At 39.6% G+C, this 22,856-nt stretch overlaps 1 protein-coding gene across 3 annotated transcripts in view; it reads right to left on the reverse strand.

The window, feature by feature from the left end:
• ppp1r9a (protein phosphatase 1, regulatory subunit 9A) overlaps positions 1-22,856 on the reverse strand; it is a 286,652-nt gene that overhangs the window by 32,140 nt on the left and 231,656 nt on the right. For all 3 annotated transcript variants that reach the window (XM_051935819.1, XM_051935816.1, XM_051935817.1), the window contains exon 12: positions 4,744-4,901. In XM_051935819.1, the coding sequence (XP_051791779.1) occupies positions 4,744-4,901 (158 nt within the window). The remainder of the gene's footprint in view (positions 1-4,743; positions 4,902-22,856) is intronic.

Raw genomic sequence — 22,856 nt, forward strand, 5'->3', positions numbered from 1 at the left:
TGGATGGAATAACAAAAAGTACAGGAAAGTAATTAAATAGGGTATAGCTGATCTCAACATTGGTTTAGTGGGTGCGATTCAATGTAATAAAGTTGATTTTTCATTTGATCACATATCCTACCCACTTAGAAGTAAATGACCGTTGATAAGGACTGAATTGGTGAAAGCTTAACTAAACATCTGAACCACTTACTCTGTGCTGATCTATCAGTTAACGTAGTAGATTCAACATTTAAATTTATGTTGAACCCCTATGATTTTTCACCAGCCTACTTTCTCTAAGGCTGCAGTTAATACTGCCACATATTCTGACCTTTAATAAATTAACCATTCCATTCTTTTCTAGTTCACTAATTGCTACTGAACACAGGAGAAACAGAGTTATCAGGTAGACGTTCTTCAAGCACTTTACACTTTTTCCAAGTCTAATCATTAAAACAAGGATTCATATTTCTCAGGCTATCAAAGCTAAGACATGAATGTAGAGGAAAAAATACTGTGCAAAAGGATAGACGAGTGTGTCATTTGAACAGCTTTTATGAAATGAGAATTCTGTTTTACGTTAAATCTGTCATGGGACATGCCGTATTTTTTAATAAAAGGTCTAACGTTAAAAAAAAAAAAAAAAAAAAGATAAATTGAAATTGCATCATTTAACATCGTACACTGTCAAAAATTGAGCATGTGTTTTGAGAAGTAACAATTTAAAAATTCATTACATTTAAATAAAATAGACCACATATTAAGATGCATTTCACATTTAAAATAAATTAGAGTAAATAAAGCACATAATGAAATGAATCAAGTGTGCCTGCGCTTGGGAAAGCAGATCATAACCTGGTTCTGCTTCAGCCTCACTACAAACCAAGAGTGAGGGAGCTACCTACAACCACACGCTCATTCAGGAAGTGGTCCCCTCAGGCAGAGCAGGCTCTGAGAGACTGCTTTGAAACTACAGACTGGGATATCCTGCAGGGATCATATAGTGAGAACATTGAGGAGGTTGTTGACTGCACTACTGACTACATCAACTTCTGTATGGACATTGTAGTTCCAGTAAGAACTGTACGCTGTTATGCTAACAACAAGCCATGGATTACAAGTGACATCAAGGGCCTTTTGAACCAGAAGAAAAGGGCTTTTAAAGACGGTGATCAGCATGAGCTCAAGCACGTGCAGAAGGAACTCTGAGTCCAGCTCAGGGCAGCGAAGCAGTACAGGAGAAAGCTGGAGCAGAAGTTGCAGAATAACAGCATGAAGGAAGTGTGGGATGGGATGAAGATCATCACTGGCTGCAGCTCGAAGCGGGGTGCCACCATCGAGACAGATATGAAGAGAGCAAACCAAATGAACAACTTCTTTAACAGGTTTGACCACCCTAACCCACTCTCACCTCGGAGTACTGCACCCTCCACCCATCCTTCTGCTGATACCAGCATTGGAGAGACATTCCCACCCACAATTACAGCAGCGCAGGTGAGCAGAGAGCTGAGGAAACTTCGTGCCAGCAAAGCAGCGGGTCCAGATGGAGTATCGCCACGACTGCTGAAGGCCTGTGCGCTGGAGCTGGAGAGTCCTCTACAGCGCATCTTCAACCTGAGCCTGGAACAGGGGAGAGTCCCGAGGCTTTGGAAAACATCTTGTATCACCCCAGTCCCAAAGGTATCACGTCCTAGTGAGCTGAACGACTTCCGGCCTGTCACTCTGACGTCACATGTGATGAAGAAAATGGAGCGGCTGCTGCTTCACCACCTGAGGCCACAGGTACGCCATGCCCTTGACCCTCTGCAGTTCGCATACCAGGAGAAGGTGGAAGCAGAGGATGCCATCATCTATATGCTACACCGATCCCTCTCCCACTTGGACAGAGGCAGTGGAGATGTAAGAATTATGTTTCTGGACTTCTCTAGCGCCTTCAACACCATCCAACCTCTGCTCCTTAGGGACAAGCTGACAGAGATGGGAGTAGATTCATACCTGGTGGCATGGATCGTGGACTATCTTACAAACAGACCTCGGGAACTCCAGGTCTGACATTGTGGTCAGCAGCACAGGAGCGCCGCAGGTGGCTGTACTTTCTCTGGTCATGTTCAGCCTATATACATTGGACTTCCAATACAACTCGGAGTCCTGCCATGTGCAAAAGTTCGCTGACGACACTGCTGTTGTGGGCTGCATCAGGAGTGAGCAGGAGGAGGAGTATAGGAACCTCATCAAGGACTTTGTTAAAAGGTGTGACCACCTACACTTGAACACCAGCAAAACCAAGACCCCTTCTGGACCCCATGATCATCAGAGGTGACTGTGTGCAGAGGGTACAGACCTATAAATACCTGGGAGTGCAGTTGGATGATAAATTGGACTGGACTGCCAATACTGATGCTCTGTGCAAGAGAGGACAGAGCCGACTATACTTCCTTAGAAGACTGGCGTCCTTCAACATCTGCAATAAGATGCTGCAGATGTTCTATCAGAGGTTGTGATGAGTGCCCTCTTCTACGCCGTGGTGTGCTGGGGAGGCAGCATTAAGAAGAAGGACGCCTCACGCCTGGACAAACTGGTGAGGAAAGCAGGCTCTATTGTAGGCATGGAGCTGGACAGTTTGACATCCGTGGCAGAGCGACGGGCGCTCAAAAGGCTCCTATCAATTATGGAGAATCCAATGCATCCACTAAACTGTCATCTCCAGACAGAAGAGCAGCTTCAGCGACAAACTGCTGTCACTGTCCTGCTCCACTGACAGACTGAGGAGATCGTTCCTCCCCCAAACTATGCGACTCTTCAATTCCACCCAGGGGGGGTAAACGTTAACATTATTCAAAGTTATTGTCTGTCATACCTGCATTTTTATTACTCTTTAATTTAATATTGTTTTTGTATCAGTATGCTGCTGCTGGAGTATGTGAATTTCCCCTTGGGATTAATAAAATATCTATCTATCTATCTATCTATCTATCTATCTATCTATCTATCTATCTATCTATCTATCTATCTATCTATCTATCTATCTATCTATCTATCTATCTATCTATCTATCTATCTATCTATCTATCTATCTAAATAAATAACACACACACACACAAAGACACAGATTTAAACCTAAATGACAAGGAATTGTAATGTAGAAGAAATACAGTTGAGTATTTTATTGCACAGATGCATGTACTGTATGCAAATGGAATACTTCATTGTTCTTTAGATAGACAGCAGTGGCAATTAAAATGTATGAATTACTTTTACCTTAGAAGAATCCTGTCCTGGCTGGACAGCAGGCTGAGTTACCCTAGGCAATGCAGAGACGGTCTGCCACGCCAGTGTCCCGCTGTATAGACTGTGACAGCCTGAAGAGGAGCCTTCTAAGGTTATTTTTATTACATGTTTAACATTTTTTCTGAGGCTTGTGACTGAATGAAAAATAGAACTGTCATTTAACACACAACTTGGTCTTGTGTACTAAATGTATTATGTTAATAAAGCACTTCGGGCCAGTGATAATTGGAATATTTGTCACTTACCATACAGCATGCTTTCTGGAAAAAAAATCAAACCTGCAAATGCTTTGAATAATTGGATTTATGTGAAATTTTCAGCCCTAATAATGCTGACAGAGCATTAGTAAAGTGGTTATTCATCTTTGTGCAGAGTGGCATAATAAGAGCTTGTGATACTCAGGTAAAATTACTTGTGAAAACGAGAGCTTCATTTGGTCTTATTAACCATTCATTAAGAATTCACAGGTCTTATACAGAAGTGTGTGACATTGAGAAACATACTGCATGTCCCAGTTAGGCCACCAAGGTGAAGTTACTTTAGTATGCCACATTTCACAGAAATGAATATCCCCTTTATTGATTCTTTTGCATTTACTACTGAGGCCAACAGAAGAATTTGTTAATGCTTTGTAATAAAGGTATGTGGCTAACAGATGCCTTATACAGAGGGTAGTGCCTAATATGAAACTGGCAACAAATATTCCTGCTTTGTTATCTGACATTTGGGCTCTGAAGTTTGGCTCTGACTGAGTATAAGTAAAAATGACCAAGATTAAAGTTTTTACAATTTAAAACAGACAACATCTAATTTTTGAAGTTTGAAATCAAAAAACGACTTAAATTAAAAAGTCATACTGTTAAACCACTTTAAAAATTAACCAATTTCATGTCAGCAGATCAACAGAAGAATGTGGTTTGTTTAAAAAGGCAACTAATCTGACAGGTAAGAAGAACTCATCTTTTTTATTAATTCCTGGTTTGAGACAAATACAATTTATTATTATTAATGATGATGATGATTATTATTATTAAGCATATTCCTTTGACAGAAGCAGAGTGCAAGAAGTGTGACAAAAGCATATGAACACTGTGAACATGGTGAGAGGTCACATGAGCAGACACTCCCTGGCAGGTCACGCTTTATGTGAGCAGATTCCTTCATGTTTTCTGAGAGCAGATCACATCACTGTACGTACACAGGCATGCACTGCATCTACTTCTATACAAATCATCTAATGACTTTGAAATGTTCAATTAAGTACTAACAGCACAGACAAAGACACTTTTAATCTGATGAATGGAGATCAATGAAAACAAGAAATATACAGAATGGTTGAGCTAAAGATTTTATTTATATCCAGGTCTAGTTTGTTTGATGTTTTAGTCAACTTTGGGTTATACTGAAATCAGAACCTATAGCAATTACTTTATTTCTGTGTCACAAAGATGCTTCACTTTTGTTCATTTTTACCTTCCTCTCAATGTTATCCTCCCCATCTGTAGAGCTGATGCTGTCACGCTGCGGAGTGAAGGAAGACCTTTGTCGTCTGCCTTTTCCTGAAAGTTGTAACCGAGCTTTCAGCAACATGCTTTCCAGTTTTTCAGTTTCAGGGATGGCTTCTTTAAAATCTGTTTATAAATTAAACCAAATATTGTAGCAATCATCACATAAAATAATACACAGTGCTTTTTTTACATAAGTATTACTTTCTGGGTTTGCTTTAATGGAAACAAGAACATTTTGGTGATTTTGAACATTTACTACCCAGCTTTGGTAAGAAATTCTAAAGCTCACAAAGGCATTAGTAGAAGATAATTCCTAATGTTTTGTAAATGTTGGCTGAAATGTATGTAATATTCTGAATATTAAACATTCCAGGATACATTTTGGCTGACCCTGGTTGTCAAAAACATTGAAACACGTGCAGTTCTAAAAGTCCAAAGTTTAAAGATGATCACTGTCTTCTTTCACAAAAAAGTCAAAATATATGTAAAAATATAAACAGATCGGTTTCTCTGAATGAACCTACATCTCTGGATGACAAAATCTTTTATTGCATAAAGCATAATTCATGTCAATTTTATATTGTAATGTTGAACAGCTTTCCAAATCTAGAGACTTTGACTACATCCTAACAAAGATACAAAAATTTAGAACAAGCGGTTTCAGAGATTATCCAGCTGAATGCTGAGGACTACTGTATGTACAGCAATGACTTCTGAAAAAAATGAATCCGTCTTCTTCAAACAAGGTACATCTGTGTCTATTGTTTTTGGTCTAGTACTTATCACCATAACCTTCAAAATTAGTTTTATCAATGCCTATCAATAACTGCCATATGAACTGTTAATTTCACCAGGATTTTTGCAGTCTGCTCCATTTAGTCATTGGACCAGGCCTATTGATTTGCAGATATTTTACATGAGTAGTTTTTGACTTGACATAATTTATTTAAATATATATGTATGCATATGTGGAAGAACACACAAGAGGGTGCACATGCACACACTCACACACTTAAAGAAATGTATAAGTGAAGGAACCTGGCCGCTTATTTGCCCTAACAGAGCACACACTTGATGGTGAAGAGAAAAAAATGAATACAAACACAAACCTAGATCTGTTAAACTACTTTTATATGTGTTTAGTTTCAAATGAAATATTATTGAAGATGTTGTCCAGTTCATTATACTCGTCCTTTATTTTTGTATATAAGAAACATTAAATAAGTTAATGCACTTGAATCTATATTATTTTACACTTTAGTTGGTTGTATTGTATTATATTGCAAAATCTTTTGTTCAGGAAATTCCTGCGGGAACATTAAAATGAAATTTACATAGAAGTACTGGATAGAGCATTCCATCCATCCATTTTCCAACCCACTGAATCCGAACACAGGGTCACGGGGGTCTGCTGGAGCCAATCCCAGACAACACAGGGCACAAGGCAGGAACCAATCCCGGGCAGGGTGCCAACCCACCGCAGGACACACACAAACACACCCAGCACACACTAGGGCCAATTTAGAATCGCCAATCCACCTAACCTGCATGTCTTTGGACTGTGGGAGGAAACCGGAGCGCCCGGAGGAAACCCACGCAGAAATGGGGAGAACATGCAAACTCCACGCAGGGAGGACCCGGGAAGCGAACCTGGGTCTCCTAACTGCAAGGCAGCAGCGGTACCACTGCGCCACCGGAGCATTCCATACTGATTTTTATTGCTATACAATATTGAATTAATTAATTAGACACAGATCAGAAGAAAGGTACTTTTAATATCAAACTGAAAACATATATCTGCAAATTAGTCTAAACTAATTACAAATATAAAACAGAAAATAATTTATCACTTAAGTATTTAGCCCCTTAAAGTCAGTGTTTAACAGAACAATTCCAGTCATTTATAAGGACTGTTAAGGAAATTCTATCCTCCACTATTATAAACACTGTGGCAAACGGCTTGGGGTGGCACCCAGCCGGGATGCCCAGAAGGACTGGAGGAGGGATTACACCTCCTCCAGACCGCGAGGGGGCGAACGCCCTGGTGGCTTTGGGGACCACGGGAAATGAGCTTGGAAGCTTGACCCTATAGGAGCCTGTGGTCACCGCCAGGGGGCACCCCGATGCCTGGAAAGCCCTGGTCCTCAGCACTTCCACCACACCCTGGGGGGAAGACGGCCAGGGACACCTGGAGTGCTTCCGGGTGTGCAGCTGGTACTTCCGCCACACACGGGAGTGCCGGCAGAAGATTATTGGGAGGCTCCTCGAGCACATCCGGGTGATTATAAAAGGGGCCGCCTATCTCCATTCAGTGGCTGGAGTCGGGTGGAAGAGGACAGAGCTCGGAGGAGAGGAGTGGAGGCGGACCAGAAGAGAAAGGCATTTTATTGAGGGCCTGGACTTTGGGGTGATTGGTGCTGCGGCACTGGGTTGTGTCTGTGTAAACAGTGTAAATAAATGTGTTGTGGTGCTTAAATCATGTCTACCTGTCTGTGTCCGGGCTGTTCCCCACAATGGCATCCCAGATGGGACTCCTTCCACAGGCTCGGTCCCGGAAGTGACGTCAAGAGGACCAGGTGGAATCTCCCGTGAATGGTCTTCAGGAAAAGGAGAAAAAGAGTCAGTGCACTCTGCCACATCCCGGCATGACTCGGAACTGCCCTTACTCAAGTCCTTTAGCTGCCTCCCATGCGCACGTGTGTGACAACACATACTGTTTTAAAGAGACAATTCTGCTTTTATCTTAATTGGCACTGACATGCTGTTGAATATGTTTGAACACAGCACTTGATGCAAAGGACCCTTCTGCTGTTCCACCTTTAGTTGTCTGCTTTGTGGAACTTATGTAATAAAGTACATGACTATGTGAAAAGCGAATGTCATTTCTAATGGGGTTATACAGAAAGAGTAAAGGTGGCATCTGTATTACAGATCCAGTGTCCAAGGTTTAAATTGTGTGTCTGAGTTGCAGTCAGCACATTCCTTTGTCTGCATAATTTGTTCTTCAGATACTCTTGATGCCAAAGAAGTGTGTATTAGGTAGACCGGTGATTATGAAATGGCTCTGTGTGAAAGTGTGTGTGAGTGAACCCTGCGATGGACCTGTGCTCGATCCACAGTTGTTTCTTGCCTTGCAACCAGTATTGTCAGGACAGGCTCAATCCCCTTTACCTTGAATTGAACAAAACAGGATTTAGAATGTGATTTAAAGTTATTTCTTATTAATGTGTTTCATTATTGCTAAAACTACTAACAATACAGAATAAAAATTGCACAGTGTCTCACTGCTCAACCTCTTCTAGACACAGAAAAGTTCATCATCATTTACCCGATTTATTTTTTATTTGGGTTTTACAAAAAAGTAAAAGATTCAGAAAGCTTATATAATATACATATGCAAAATAAATAAATAAATTCATTCATCAAATTCATCAGTCTCTCACCTGGTTTCTAAAATGCCATGCAGACCCCCATTCTAATTATTGAAATGCAGTTATTGACCTCTGATAAACCAGGTTAACAAAGGTAGATTCCTCCGCAAAAACACAATTATGTGAGCATGTTAACCTTTAATTGGGTTACTGTTAAGGATATTGTAGTATGCACAAGTCTTTTGCACTCTGTCAGCCTGTGCGTGTGTTTGCTTCGCACACGCTTTCAGCAGCCACTGGTGGAAGCATCTACAAAATAAATTTCCAGCAGTAAAAGTTTGGGAAATCACATTATTAGTGATCACATTATTACTGATTATTATTAAATCACATTATTCCTTCTCCTGGCTGAAAATATCTGTCTCCGTATTTCAGAAATCGCTAAATGTATGTTGATGAGCTGAACATATGGTGCTAAACACAGCAACACAATCCTGAAAGCACTAGGGCAACATGTTAAAAGTAACGTGCATTACATAGTCAGATTGTTTTTTAAAGTAACATGTAACCTAATGCAATACTTATCTTACTTAAGTAAAAATACCTGTGTTATTATTATTCCAGCAGCACTGGGTGAAAGAGAGAGAAAAAGTACTGGTCCTTTGCAGGGCTCCATTGCACAACCAAGCACAAAAGAGTGTGCAATGTGCAATCCAGTAACAGAAACCTATAAATAGCATCAATTTAACCAAACATATTTACAAACCACAAGAAAATTATCACAGGCGTCATGCGTATCTTCAGATTCACAGTGGCCGATAATGAAGTTTAATTCTTTTTTGCACAGTTTAATGAAGTCGGAGTGTTCTTACAAAGGAGAACTCCAGATGATTACTTGCCCATTATTTATTAACTAGGTTTCTGTCTTAGCTGGGTTATTCACCTTAATCTGGTCACGTGTATGCATGTAAAAGTACTCTGAAGCGAGACACCAGCAGCTGAGCTGAAAACAACATCATCAAAAAAAAAAAAACAATGCAAAAGAGCTGTAATGAGCAAATAGTAATAATGAGACAAAAAGAAGATTTTTGTCAAAAATATCTACAGGCAGAAGCAAAAGACATTGTGACATATTATTACACCTGCTTAAACGTTCAGAGCCTATCCTGAAGGCATCAGGCTCAAGACATGAAAAAGCTTGGGTCAGTTCATCAATCACTCCCACTCTCCCACCTGCATGTCCCCCACTGACTAATGACAAGAGTATGATATAAACAATGAATATAAAAATAATGAATACAACTTAATACTTTGAATGCAGCATGTAGGTGTATATTTCTTATATGTAAAACTCACATGCAAGGAATAATCCTGCAGTAGTCAGTATGAGTGGCTGTTGTGAAGTCCTAGGACCTACAGATACAAAACGGCGCCATAATCAATGTAATGTAATGATAGAGTTGGAGTTGTGTCTGACTGCACACTCACAGGCAGAAAAAGAGTATGCCTGGACCTAAGCACACTACCCTGAGGGGTTCATGTGCTAAGGTTCAGTGTGAAGGAAGTGATACTGACATTTTACACATGCTGGGGTCTGCCACTTAGGAAGTCCAAAAACAAGCTGTAGAGGGTGGGATGATGGGATGTCTCTGCCTCAAATTTAAGACAGGATGCCAGAACTATGAAAACAGATTATAAGGCAACAATAGATATTCCTCATAAATTACTATTTGAGATAAATCTGTCAAGTAGCTTAGAAGCAAGATTGGTATTTTGAGTGAATAGCTCTTTGTGTATTCCACTTTGTCATTATGTCTGTTCTGCAGAAATCATTGGACCTCTCTGCCAGAATTATTCAAATTTAGAAAACAAATGAATGTAAGAGTGTTCAAAAGTATTGTGTTATCTAACCACTATTTGGCAAAATACCCTGAGTTGAAACTTTCACCCCGGAATACTACATTAAGCCTTATAGCCATAAATAGTAAAAGATAAACATTAACAAACAAACCTCTGTACAAAGTAAATGTCTACAGTTTATGCTTCATTTGAAAATCCACCAAATCATACACTATATTTTGCTTGACATCAAACATATATACTGCTCAAAAAATTAAAGGAACACTTTTTAATCAGAGTATAGCATCAAGTCAGTGAAACTTCTGGGCTATTGATCTGGTCAGTTAAGTAGCAGAGGGGGTTGTTAATTAGTTTCAGCTGCTTTGGTGTTAATGAAATTAATAACAGGTGCACTAGAGGGGCAACAATGAGACGACCCCAAAACAGGAATGGTTTAACAGGTGGAGGCCACTGACATTTTTCCCTCCTCATCTGTTTCTTCACTAGTTTTGCATTTGGTCAGTGTCACTACTGGTAGCATGAGGCGATACCTGGAGCCTACTACAGAGGTTGCACAAGTAGTCCAACTTCTCCAGGATGGCACATCAATACGTGCCATTGCCAGAAGGTTTGCTGTGTCCCCCAGCACAGTCTCAAGGACATGGAGGAGATTCCAGGAGATAGGCAGTTACTCTAGGAGAGCTGGAAAGGGCTGTGTAGAAGGTCCTTAACCCATCAGCAGGACCGGTATCTGCTCCTTTGTGTAAGGACGAACAGGATGAGCACTGCCAGAGCCCTACAAAATGACCTCCAGCAGGCCACTGGTGTGAATGTCTCTGACTAAACAATCAGAAACAGACTTCATGAGGGTGGCCTGAGGGCCCTACACTGCCCGCCACCGTGGAGCTCAGTTAGCATTTGCCATAGAATACCAGAATTGGCAGGTCCTCCACTGGTGCCCTGTGCTTTTCACACCTTGAGCACATGTGACAGATGTGAAAGCGTCTGGAGAAGCCTTGGAGAACATTATGCTGCCTGTAACATTGTTCAGCATGACCGGTTTGGTGGTGGGTCAGTGATGGTCTGGGGAGACATATCCATGGAGGGACACACAGACCTCTACAGGCTAGAAAACAGCACCTTGACTGCCATTAGGTATTGGGATGAAATCCTTGGACCCATTGTCAGACCCTATGCTGATGCAGTGGGTCCTGGGTTCCTCCTGGTGCATGACAATGCCCGACCTCATGTGGCGAGAGTATGCAGGCATTTCTTGAGGATGAAGGAATTGATACCATTGACTGGCCCCCACCCTCGCCTGATCTAAATCCAATAGAACACCTCTGGGACATTATGTTTCGGTCCATCCGACGCTGCCAGGTTGCACCTCAGACTGTCGAGAAGCTCAGTGATGCCCTGGTCCAGATCTGGGAGGAGATCCCCCAGGACACCATCTGTTGTCTCATTAGGATCATGCCCTGACGTTGTCAGGCATGCATACAAGCACGTGGGGGCCATACAAACTACTGAGTACGATTTGGAGTTGCTGCAATGAAATTTCAGCAAAATGGAGTAGCCTGCTGCATCATTTTTTCACTTTTATTTTCGGGGTGTCTTTGAATTCAGCCCTCTGTAGGTTGATAATTTTCATTTCCAACAAATGTGGCATCCTTTCGTTCCTAACACATTATCCAATCCATATCAATATAGATATCTATCAGGATTTTTTATCCCTTTGTGATCTGATGTGTTTTCAATGTGTTCCTTTAATTTTTCTTACAGTTTATATTAAAATTATGGAAACAATTATTTATTTTTCAAATGATGATGTTATCAGGCGAATTTCAGACCTTGCATGTGGCACTGGTACTTCACATTCATGCAAATACACCAGGAAAACATGAACTAGCTCACGAACCTGTGGAATGTGTTCAGGGATAAGAAAATGAAGGATTTAGTAACACAAGTGGCATAGGTGTCAGAATGAACTAATTGCAGTTTTAAAAAACGAAAACCACTACTAAAAGAAAACCCTTACATTTACAGAACCCAGTCTTGTAACAAGTAGTGCAACTTGTTAATCTGACCAAAGTCCAGGTATTGGAAGGATATTTATCCACTGCATTACGCAGAGAAATTAAACGTAAGCACGAGTAGTTGCTCTGTTCACTTTCATATGCTATAGCCTAGTAATGTCCATGTTTTCGAAGTCCCTACATATGCCATTTCTTGAAGCTTTGTCACTAATCACATTCAAACCACACTTAAAAACACAACTTTTTCTTCTTGTATTTTCTTATACGTGTAACTTTGTTGTCAAGCTGACTCTTCTTTACCTCTTGAACTGACTACAGTTCTGCTCTACCATCAACCCCTAGTGTCAGTCAACTGCCACTTATTATCAGATAATCTTTACTTGTTTATTCTCTTCAAAGTTTGTTTTCTTTGAAACATATTATTTTCAGAATTATATTGTATTCTAGTTTGTTGTTTGAATAAAACTATTTTTTGCTTTGTAAAGTGATTTGTGTTGTGAGGTCTATAAAGAGGTTATACATAGCAACTGCAGAAACCACGCAAATAGGCAAGTAGACATTAAACTGGTTTGCAGGGGTCCAACATTCACTGATATTTAGTTTGTTTAAACTGCATACATATAATTCTTTCATAATTAACTTTTATATCTGAAGTCAAATCCATGAATTCCTGCTCTCTGACACTTATGGTGAGGAACTCTTGTAACAAGCTATTGAAACACGCAGCTTACAAATGCTCATATGAGGTTATTTATCTACTGGCTAGCCTTCAACATACTTTAAAAACAGATGTGTAGTCTGGAATTAGATCACAAGCAATGCTGCCTTTCACAGAAACACCTTTTATTAAACTGAACGATGTATAAAAAGCACATTGGCACAAACATAAAGAAGTGCTAACTGCATAAAGCTGGAAACATGACCGATATCTACATACCGACAACCTACCAGCATTTACTGATATCCTCAAAAAACCTCCAAATCAAGCAGTTTACTGCAATAAGCATTACTTACTTAACTATCTGTGATTACCTGGTCAACCTATTCATTTGCTTACAAATATGGAGTAATTCTTTATTTTAATTCATTTTATTTAATTAACTTTGTAGGGAAAAAATTATCAATTTTATTATACACATGGATAAAGTATTAGGTTTTACTTCTTAAAAGTAACCATATTCTCAAAGCAGGAATCAACCCTGAATGGGCTGCTGGGTTCGCTCCCATGGACTCTCTCAGTTGACCAACTTACAGTCATCAATTATACTAAAATACATATCTTTGATATTCGAGGGAGAGCCAGATTATACTGAATATATGTCCTCCCAAGGGAGAGCATGCAAACTCCAGTAAGACAGTGGCTGGGAATCACTAGAGCAATTGCATGTTTATGAAGGTGTGCCAGTTCTTAAATTCTATGCAAAGCTGCTGTTCTAAGTGAAGTGATTTTATTAACTGGAGGAAAATACATGACCTGCACAGCAATTGTCTGGTGAGCTTGCAACGTACCAGGAAAGACATTACTGCTTACTGTTACCAAGCATTCTTCTGCCAACTGTTTGTTCTTTAAAAAATAAGACGGATTAACGGGCTCTCTTCATCTGATCAAAGGAAGTCTCAATTGATAGCCTTGAGCTCTGTTCTGATGAAACTTTGCTGAGTTCATTGGTTTCTAACTTGATGATACGACAGTTACATTTCTCACTGCTACAAGGGACCTTTATCTGCAGAGAGAATATGTTTCTGTCATCTTTAAGGTGGTCTACATTCGATCAAATTCAAATGCAGCCTGAGCTATCTAACAACTAGCGGCAAATAATTACTTGGGCTGGGAATGAACCTTTGGAGCTTTTTGTTCGAATTTAAACAAAGCAAGGTCAATCTGAGGAAGGCTTAATCGAGATTTAGATAGCAGCAGGATTCCACAATAGCGAGAATTTTACCATTATAATAGTATTTTGTAAAATCATTGTGATAGACTGTATATATAATAACTAAGTGAAGCAAAAATACATTTATAGAAAAATTCTAAATTGTGACATTTATAAGGTAATTTATTGCTAGTAACAGAAACAAACAGCATAATAATAATAAGCAGTTTTAATATTTTTATAAATAGGCTGTATGCAAAAAGCAAAGATGCTGTGTAGTCTATCACTCTATAGATAATGTTATTAGAACAGTTGTGACGAGAACAGGCCATTCAGCCCAACAAGTTTATCCATTCTATTCACCTACATTGTCTAAAATAACATCAAATTGAGATATGAAGTGCCTAAAGCCCTACTCTCCATCACAAGTGGTCATTTATGCTATGTCTATAGTTTTAATTGTGAAGATAAATTAACATTTGTGCAAAATCTGTCCTTAACAAGTCTCTAGCTGTTTACTTTAAAGTATCAGTTGGGATGCACTGTGCTTATTTTTTCATAAAACTTTGATTTTACCTCTTAATCACTGTTTGCTTAAACTAAAACTGTTAAGTTCCATCAATTTCACCTCGTTGCCTATATCTCTCAGTCCTGGATCAGCCTAGGTGTTTCTATAGTGCTTATTTGTCTTATTTTTAATATGGAGATCAATACTGTACATAGTACACCAAATGAGGTCTCACTACTGCGTTATTTAACTTTAGAATAACCCCTCTTGACTTGTACTCCACACATCATGATATACAACCTACTAACCTATTAGACTTCTGCACACTGTCTTGATGGAGATAGAGAAGTCCACTAAGACTCTCATAAGATGCACAGTACTTTCAAGTTTCAAACCTCCCATTGTGTATTCAGTTCTAATATTTTTTTATATTCTTGTTCAGATCATTTATATATATATATATATTAAAATAAGCAGTGGCCCCAGCACTGCTGCCCTAAACAGCACCACTTTTAACATTGCCTACTGTAATTCTGAAAAAGGTCACCTCTCCCTAACTCTTTGCCTCCTGTGTTTGAGCCAGTTTTGTACCCACTTACACATCGTACCCTAAATTCAAATTTGTTCTCGTTTGTCACTCACCACCAATTCTAAATTATAACCAAAACAGCTTATCCATCACAAGTTGGAAGATCTACCAGCAGCTTTAATATCTGGTGAATTGTTAAGAGAGTTGTTCTATTCATTTCCCTGTTTTGTGTTTCTGTATCTAGCGCTTGCGTCACATTTTGACCTGTTTAAAACTCTGAAGAAGATGGGAGGAAAAATCTTCACTTCCATCCTCTACTTTCAGATGATTAAATGGACAATCCATCATATATGGGATATTATGTTAACACATGACCACAAGCTGTACGAAGTAAGTGAGAAGTAGTCCAATGTATTCACCAAGTTACACAACTTTGTTCATAATTTATTGAAGAGCTAAGGTATGGTAGTTTTTATTGCCCAGCATATCATGCAATATTGATCAACATTTACTTTCATAAAATCAAAACAGGGTTTCCCTGATGGTTAATAGCCATCGGGCAGACAACAGTTGATTAGGGAGGTTAACCTTCTTATAAGACACAACCAAATTTTGTTGAACCTTGCTTATCCCTAGAGAGTTAATTACTGGTATTTTGACACCACTTTATTTAAGGGTGTGTCATCTGTGGTAACCTCTTGCTCACTTTCTGTACTTTCAGTGAAATCTCTCAGACAACTATAAAGATGAATGGCAGGAATCTATGCATACTTTCTCTTTAAAGGTGACCCAAAAGATTATCAGAAGAAGTAGAGGCTGATAAATTATTCTTAAATTAGCAATCAAATGTCTGAAGACAAAACTAAACTTGTAGTTGAAAATTAGAATGAACGTAATTCACATTCTGTTTTGTAACTGTCATTAGGATGGTGTAATAATATTATGATAAAAATATGTACTTTAGAAACCATTTGTAATTACTATAACTTAAAACTTGTAATGATAAAAATCACAGAAACTGACTGGTCAGCTAGCCTGGGAGAATACGGGTGGGCTGAGAGCAAGTCATGTTGAAACAAGAACTGGAATGAAGTAGGGAGTTGACCCATCCCATTGGTCCGAGAGGTACATTGGGGAAGATGGACTCATTTAAAGACAAGGGTATCAAAGAAACACATTCTTTATACCATTTTCAATTTATGGAAGAGAAAGGCATCACCCACTCCCTGCAAAGGCCATGTGGTAGCAAGGATCAAGTCATAGCAGAGACAGGGCTACCTAGTAGCAGGCATATGGATAGAACCAGATAAACTGCTACCAAGGCTGAAATGGTATTGTAATGGTATTTTTGTCACATTCATTTTACATTTTAGGGCAGCACAGTGGCGCAGTCGTAGCGCTGCTGCCTCGCAGTAAGGAGACCTAGATTCGCTTCCCGGGTCCTCCCTGCGTGGAGTTTGCATGTTCTCCCTGTGTCTGTGTGGGTTTTCTCCCACAGTCCAAAGACATGCAGGTTAGGTGCATTGGCAATCCTAAATTGTCCCTAGTGTGTGCTTGGTGTGTGTGTGTGTGAACCCTGCGGTGGGCTGGCGCCCTGCCTGAGATTTGTTCCTGCCTTGCGCCCTGTGTTGGCTGGGATTGGCTCCAGCAGACCCCCGTGACCCTGTGTTAGGATATAGCAGGTTGGACAATGACTGACTGACTGACTAATTTTACATTTTAGTTTTATTTTGGGTATGTTATCTATAATACATAAATAAATGTGTAATTTTTTTTTCACTCCTGCCTGTGTCCTTTTCTAACCTGGCACATCTCACATAAAGTGACATCTCACCAAAGCTACATGTGCTCCACATGCATAGCAACCCACAGTGTCATAACAACCAGAGGTCCCAAAATCGCACTGCCCATAAAAAACAAATAAACACAAATACAAAGAAGGAAAATGTTACTTGGACAATCCTTACATCATCAATTACTTACAGGAAAGTCTCTCAAAATCAAAACGTAATAATCCTGCTTTCTTAACTTTGATTTCTGATTTTGCCATAAAGGAAAGTTTACTGGATCGATCAACTCCTGCCTATTCCACTTTCAGTATTTTGTGCTAAAACTTCTGCCACATTTAAAACAAAACAAACCACCATTGGCATGCTGTGATATTTTTAAATCAAAGACATTCTTGCTGATCACATACAGGAAAGAATCTTTTGAATAACCATATCTCAACAAGAACAATGAGGGTCTGGGCCAGGCATGTCTCTTAAGCTCCTCACATTGAGTACAGTTATGCTGTGGAATTGCACATAAACAACTACACTTTACATGTAGATTGTGTCTGATTTACATGTAGGTTGCAGTAGAATGATCTCACTTTCTGGTGATGCTACCCTTATAGAGCTCATCACAAAACATGAGGAATTGACATAAATGACAAAAATGTTTCCAGATTAGTCAAACAGTACAACCTAAATAACCTGCAATCAAATGTTAATAAAACAAAATAAAGATTTGACTTTAGGCATGAAAAAAAGAACATTACATCAAAACCCAGACTATAAAGCTAGCTTAGCTCTTCAAGTTCCTGCGCATCATTTTTCCAAATACTCTACTAAGGAAGGCCAATGTGTTCCTTTCTTTAAGAAAAGCTCAAAGTAAGCGGATCTTTCTGAAACAGTTAAATACAATTTCTGGGGGATTTGATATTTAAAATGTTTTAATTTCTGGTTTATGATATGAAATTATTCCAACCAATGATAACAAGGACAGTCGCCTAATAACAATTCATTACATTTATACAGTATAGCACTTTTCTCAGTACTCAAAGCACTATCCACACAGGGAGGAACCAAACCCACAATCTTCCACAGTCTCCTTACTGCAAAGCAGCAGCACTACCTCTGCGCCACCTGTGAGCCTCTACTACTTCTAATATCAATTTCCTCTCTCATCTATTATTCTCTCTACTTTCCCAGACTAAAACATAAATTCTTAAATCTCTTATTTGATTAGCTGTACCTCACCTATTTTCTGTTTCCTCTCCTTTCATATGGCCATCAAGATTAGGACCATAAGATTCCATAACAGCATTTTCTAACGTGTAAGATTCACTGGTTTAGCTTGGTTTGAGAGTCTCCTCCACTCCACAATGTTTAACTGTGTATTTTGACAGATGTTTTGGTCCAAGGGGATGCTTAAAAATGATCATTGCTGTTTTTCATGCATTAGACTTTTTAACAAAAACTTATTTGAATGAGCTTTACTAATCGAAATTCCCTGCAGCTAGTATGGCAATAAAGTGAAGTACTAGGATGAGTTTACGATGAATACATGCAAGAATAAATTATTCTAAGCTTCAATAATCCTTCCTTGGGTACCTTTGTGACTTGCACCTGCTAATGTCTAGCTAGCAGCTAGAAAAGAATAATGTTAAGCAAATGTGGTAAAATAAAGCAGAAATGAAAAAAATGTAGAAAAGAAATTAAGTTCTGCTCATTTAATGCTACAGCAACAATTAACATCTTTCTGAATAGTTTAAATCATGCTATTGCCAATTTCTCAAATGGAGGCAAAGAGAAAGAATAAGCCTTTTTATTAAAATGACAGGTCAGGTCAGGTCAGGTTGGGGAGCATGCCTGATTCAGCTGCTCAGGTCCTCAAAAATGAGGATCCTGTAAGCTGGATCAACCTCTGGGAATTGTGCCACATGGCCATAATGCCATAACTGATGCTCCCTCACAACGTGCCTCATTTGGAACTCTGTGAGCAACCGCTCGTTCATCATAAATTCAAACCACCGGTACCCAGGGATTCTGCGAAGAGACACAGTAACAAAGGAGTCCACTTTTTGTCTCAGGTCACTGCATAGCGTTCATGTATCACAACTATATTGCAAAACAGGAAGCACCAGGACTCTAAAGACTTGGACTTTCATCCTTTTGTAAACATACACACCTCTTTCCAGCGACATCATGACTCCCCATGCTCTCCCAATCTGTCTATTGACTTCATAGAAAGAGTCACCAGAAACATGAATGTCACCGCCAAGGTAAGTAAACCTCTCAATGGGGTTGACATTCTTTCCGCAGACAGACACACTGCTGATGGCTGTGCCCAAAAGGTCATTAAAGACCTGGATCTTGGTTTTTATCCAGGACACTCACAAGCCCAGACACTCAAACTCCTCGCTCAGTCTATTGAGAGCCCTGATCAGAGTCTCCATTGACTCGATAAAGTTCACAGCATCATTGGCAAAGTCAAAATCAGTGAATCTTTCTTCACCAACAGATGCCACACAGCCGCTAGACCCCACAACCCTGCCCAACACCCAGTCCATGCAAGAATTGAACAGAGTAGGAGCAAGAAAACACCCCTGACGAACCCCAGAATCTGGGAAAAACACAAAGGTTCCACCTCCACTCTGTCTAGCACTTGCAGTACCAGTGTACAGGTCGGCCATGATATCCAGCAACTTCAGGGGGATCCCGCAAAGTCTCAGAATGTCGCACAGGGCAGCTTGATCAACTGAGTCAAACGCTTTGCAAAAATCAACAAAGGCTACAAAGAGATTCTGCCAATATTTGCGTTTACACTCCATGAGAACCCTCAAAGCTGGGATGCGGTCGATGGTAGAGTTCTTTGGCATAAAACCATACTGCTCCAGTCGCTGGTAGGTGAACAAGTGATCACGGATCCTATTGAAGATGATCCTAGCAAGGACCTTACCCCGTACTGACAGCAGTGTTATCCCCCTGTAGTTGCCTGAATCCTTCCCTTTCCAGATAGGGATGACAAGTCCCGTTTTCAAGTCAGTTGGGAATACGCCCATCTCCCAAATGGAAGCAAAGACTGCTTGCAATGCAAGGAGGACAGCCTTACCACCAGCCTATAGAAGTTCACCCCGGATATCACAGATCCCTGCAGCCTTCCCTGCCCTCAGCTGGTTCACCACCTGTGCCAGTGAGACTGGGTGTTTCACAGCTAATTGGAAGATCAGCCTACAGAACAATGGACCCAGAGAAGTCCAATGTCCTAACTAGAGGATCAGCTTTAAACAGCTGTCAAAATAGCCAGCCCAGCAGATGACAATTGCAGCATCATCCTTAATGAACATTCCATCACCTGCCCTGACTGTGACTCTCCAAGGAACAGATTCAGATGTGCGTAATGCTTTGATTCTTCTGTAAGCAGGATGTGGACACAAGACCATAGATGGTGTCTCGCTTGCTCACAGATTCCTCTAACAAACGCCTCCTGATCTGTCCTCAGAGCCCTCGCAGCTCTGAATTTTAATCGTCTTAATTGTCCATTAAGAGCAAGAATTAGTTTCAAATTAGGTAAATGCCGTGACAATGGTGGTCTAGGATTTATGTTTAAAACTGATATATATCAAGGAGTGTTCGGCTCAAACTGTACAGTGCAGATAAGCATCTGGAGTAATGTGTACAACTTTGGTTTTCTAAAAATATAGCTGACCTAGAATCTGTGCAAACAACAGCATATAGGACATGGCCTTGTAAGATAGAATTTTTAATCTTGAACAGGGGCAACAATAGGTAACTGTGTAAAAGTTTTCAAAATCCTTATGGGTATTAGCAAATCAAATGGAGCATATTTGTTTCATTTAAAAAGTAAGCACATATTAAAGCAATGGAAACTGAAATGAAATGTATTGAGAAAAGGGAAATTCTTTTAAAACAACAGGAGGGGAAGTATGGAATATGTCATCCATTCATAATAAAAAGCAAATAAATGAGATGAGATACTGAAATAGATTCAACTTGAAAGGTTTAATGAAATGAATGGATTTTTACTTCCATCAAATATTAACCTATACTACTATGCTCCTGGAAGTTTGGAAATTATGGAGGCTTGTTGCAACAACTGCAGAAAACCACAAAGCATAAACTGTAGAAAGAAGAAAAAAGTAGGACAATATTCTGAAAAAAAAACAATGGTGAAAGGTTATTGCTGAAAAAAGGCTTCCCAGTGTCCCAGTTGCACTTTTGGTCAGAAGGAGGACAATGCTTACTAGCCTCAAATATAATCCGAATTAGTGACCTTTGCCAAAAATATTAGGTGTAAAACAAATACTGGAGAACCAAGTAACTCTTAACAAATCTTACTCGGGTTTTCCATTATCCCATATGAAGTGGAAGAAACCAATGCTTTTAAAATCATACCAGACTCTTCTGTCCATACTCTGCAACTCTGCAAGAGTACAAGACAACCACTGACATACAAAGTGTTGCCATGAGCCTAGCGACAGGTCCGTGTTTTATTGTGACCTGTAAGGGATAGATCCACAGCATCTTCATGTCAGAATCATTTCAAACTACAGACTCTTGGAAAACCAGACTAGGTTTTGAAATTCCTCACTTAATTTGGCTTTGAATAGCAATATTACACTTCAACCACAATGCCACAATGTACAAGGGAGAAATGAAAAAGAGTTAAGAATAAATCATAAACCAGTAAAATGCAGACAATTGACATTTTTTTTGATGGCTCTTGATTTCTAGATAAACTTAACGTCTATGAATATACCAAATCCATTAGTTGACCTGCTGTATACTGCGCAACCTAATAAATTCTTTCCCTGTACTGAAACAGAATTCTGCCTTTTCTTACACAGTTCAGTTATTAACAGTCTATACATTCTTATTGAAATTTCAGCTTTATTTGATCAAATTAGAGCTTTCTATAATTTGGCAATTTCTTATCATTTTTTTAGAGAATTAATGGTGGCACAAGTGTGCATCAGGTTCATGTTTAACCAGTCATATTCATGTATGAAGGCAATTTGCCTTCACCTTACATCACTCATTCCTGTATGATATCACTGGAGATCTTGGTTGCATAATGCAGCAAAACATGACTCATAAGCAGCTAACAAAACATCTATAGATCTTCTTGTTGAAAGTTGCAGATCAAGGGAGAGATATAAAAGGAATTTAGAAAGCATACGTCATAATAAACTGAGAAAGCAATCATTATGAAATATATAAAATATGACACTGCAGGACATTGCAAAGATCAGGATGTCCGTACAAAGGGAAGGTGAACAGGGAAGGTGGCTCTGAGGCTAGGGATTTGGACTGGCAATCGGAAGGTTGCCGGTTCGAATCCTGTAAACGCCAAAAAGTGACTCTACTTTGTTGGGCCCTTGTGAAATTGTTCCGTCCTGGGTATGACGTTAATCTGCATACAGCCCTGCATGTACGCCCTCAAACCTGCAGGGAAAACCTGGGAACTGGTGGCAGAATTGGCACTCCAGCCATCATAAAAAACCTCACAGTGTTCCATTCCATCTGAACTAGTGTGGTGCTGAAGTGTCGCATGTTGCATGGCTGGAAGGAGACTGTTCATCAGGAAATGTTCCAATAGGCCTGCAGCCATCTGACAGGAACTGTAGGAGTTTATGACAATAGCTACAGAAGTTCATCAATAACTTTTACTAGATTCTGTCCATCTCTCAGGGTTACAGTCAACATTTCCACCATAATTCTACCATTTTGGATGTTATTATTTTTATCAGCGTTCCAGGATGTAAAACCTCTTTATCTTACACGCCAACTGACAAAGACATTAAACCTTTCTGCAGCTCCTTTAATTCTCGTCAAACTAAAAGCTCTTTACCTCTTTTACAGTTCTTTTGACTCCATCACTCTGCAGTGATAAAATTGACTTCTGTAATGAAGAAGTTATAATGAGGAATGTTTTCATTTATACCGAATACTCTTCTCATATTGGTGTCAGGGACCTCAGTCAAGCCAGGAGTAGACCTCATGATGTCCACTTTTAGGGAACCCCAATAATTAAACCCTCACACTCTATCTCTCCCATAGGTCATTAAACAAAATTTCACCATTTTGCAGACTGATCCCTTCACAGAAGTCTTTTTTTCATAACTCTTCTTTGCTCT

The sequence above is a fragment of the Erpetoichthys calabaricus genome, chromosome 13 (assembly GCF_900747795.2).
Source record: "Erpetoichthys calabaricus chromosome 13, fErpCal1.3, whole genome shotgun sequence".
Taxonomy (NCBI): domain Eukaryota; kingdom Metazoa; phylum Chordata; class Cladistia; order Polypteriformes; family Polypteridae; genus Erpetoichthys; species Erpetoichthys calabaricus.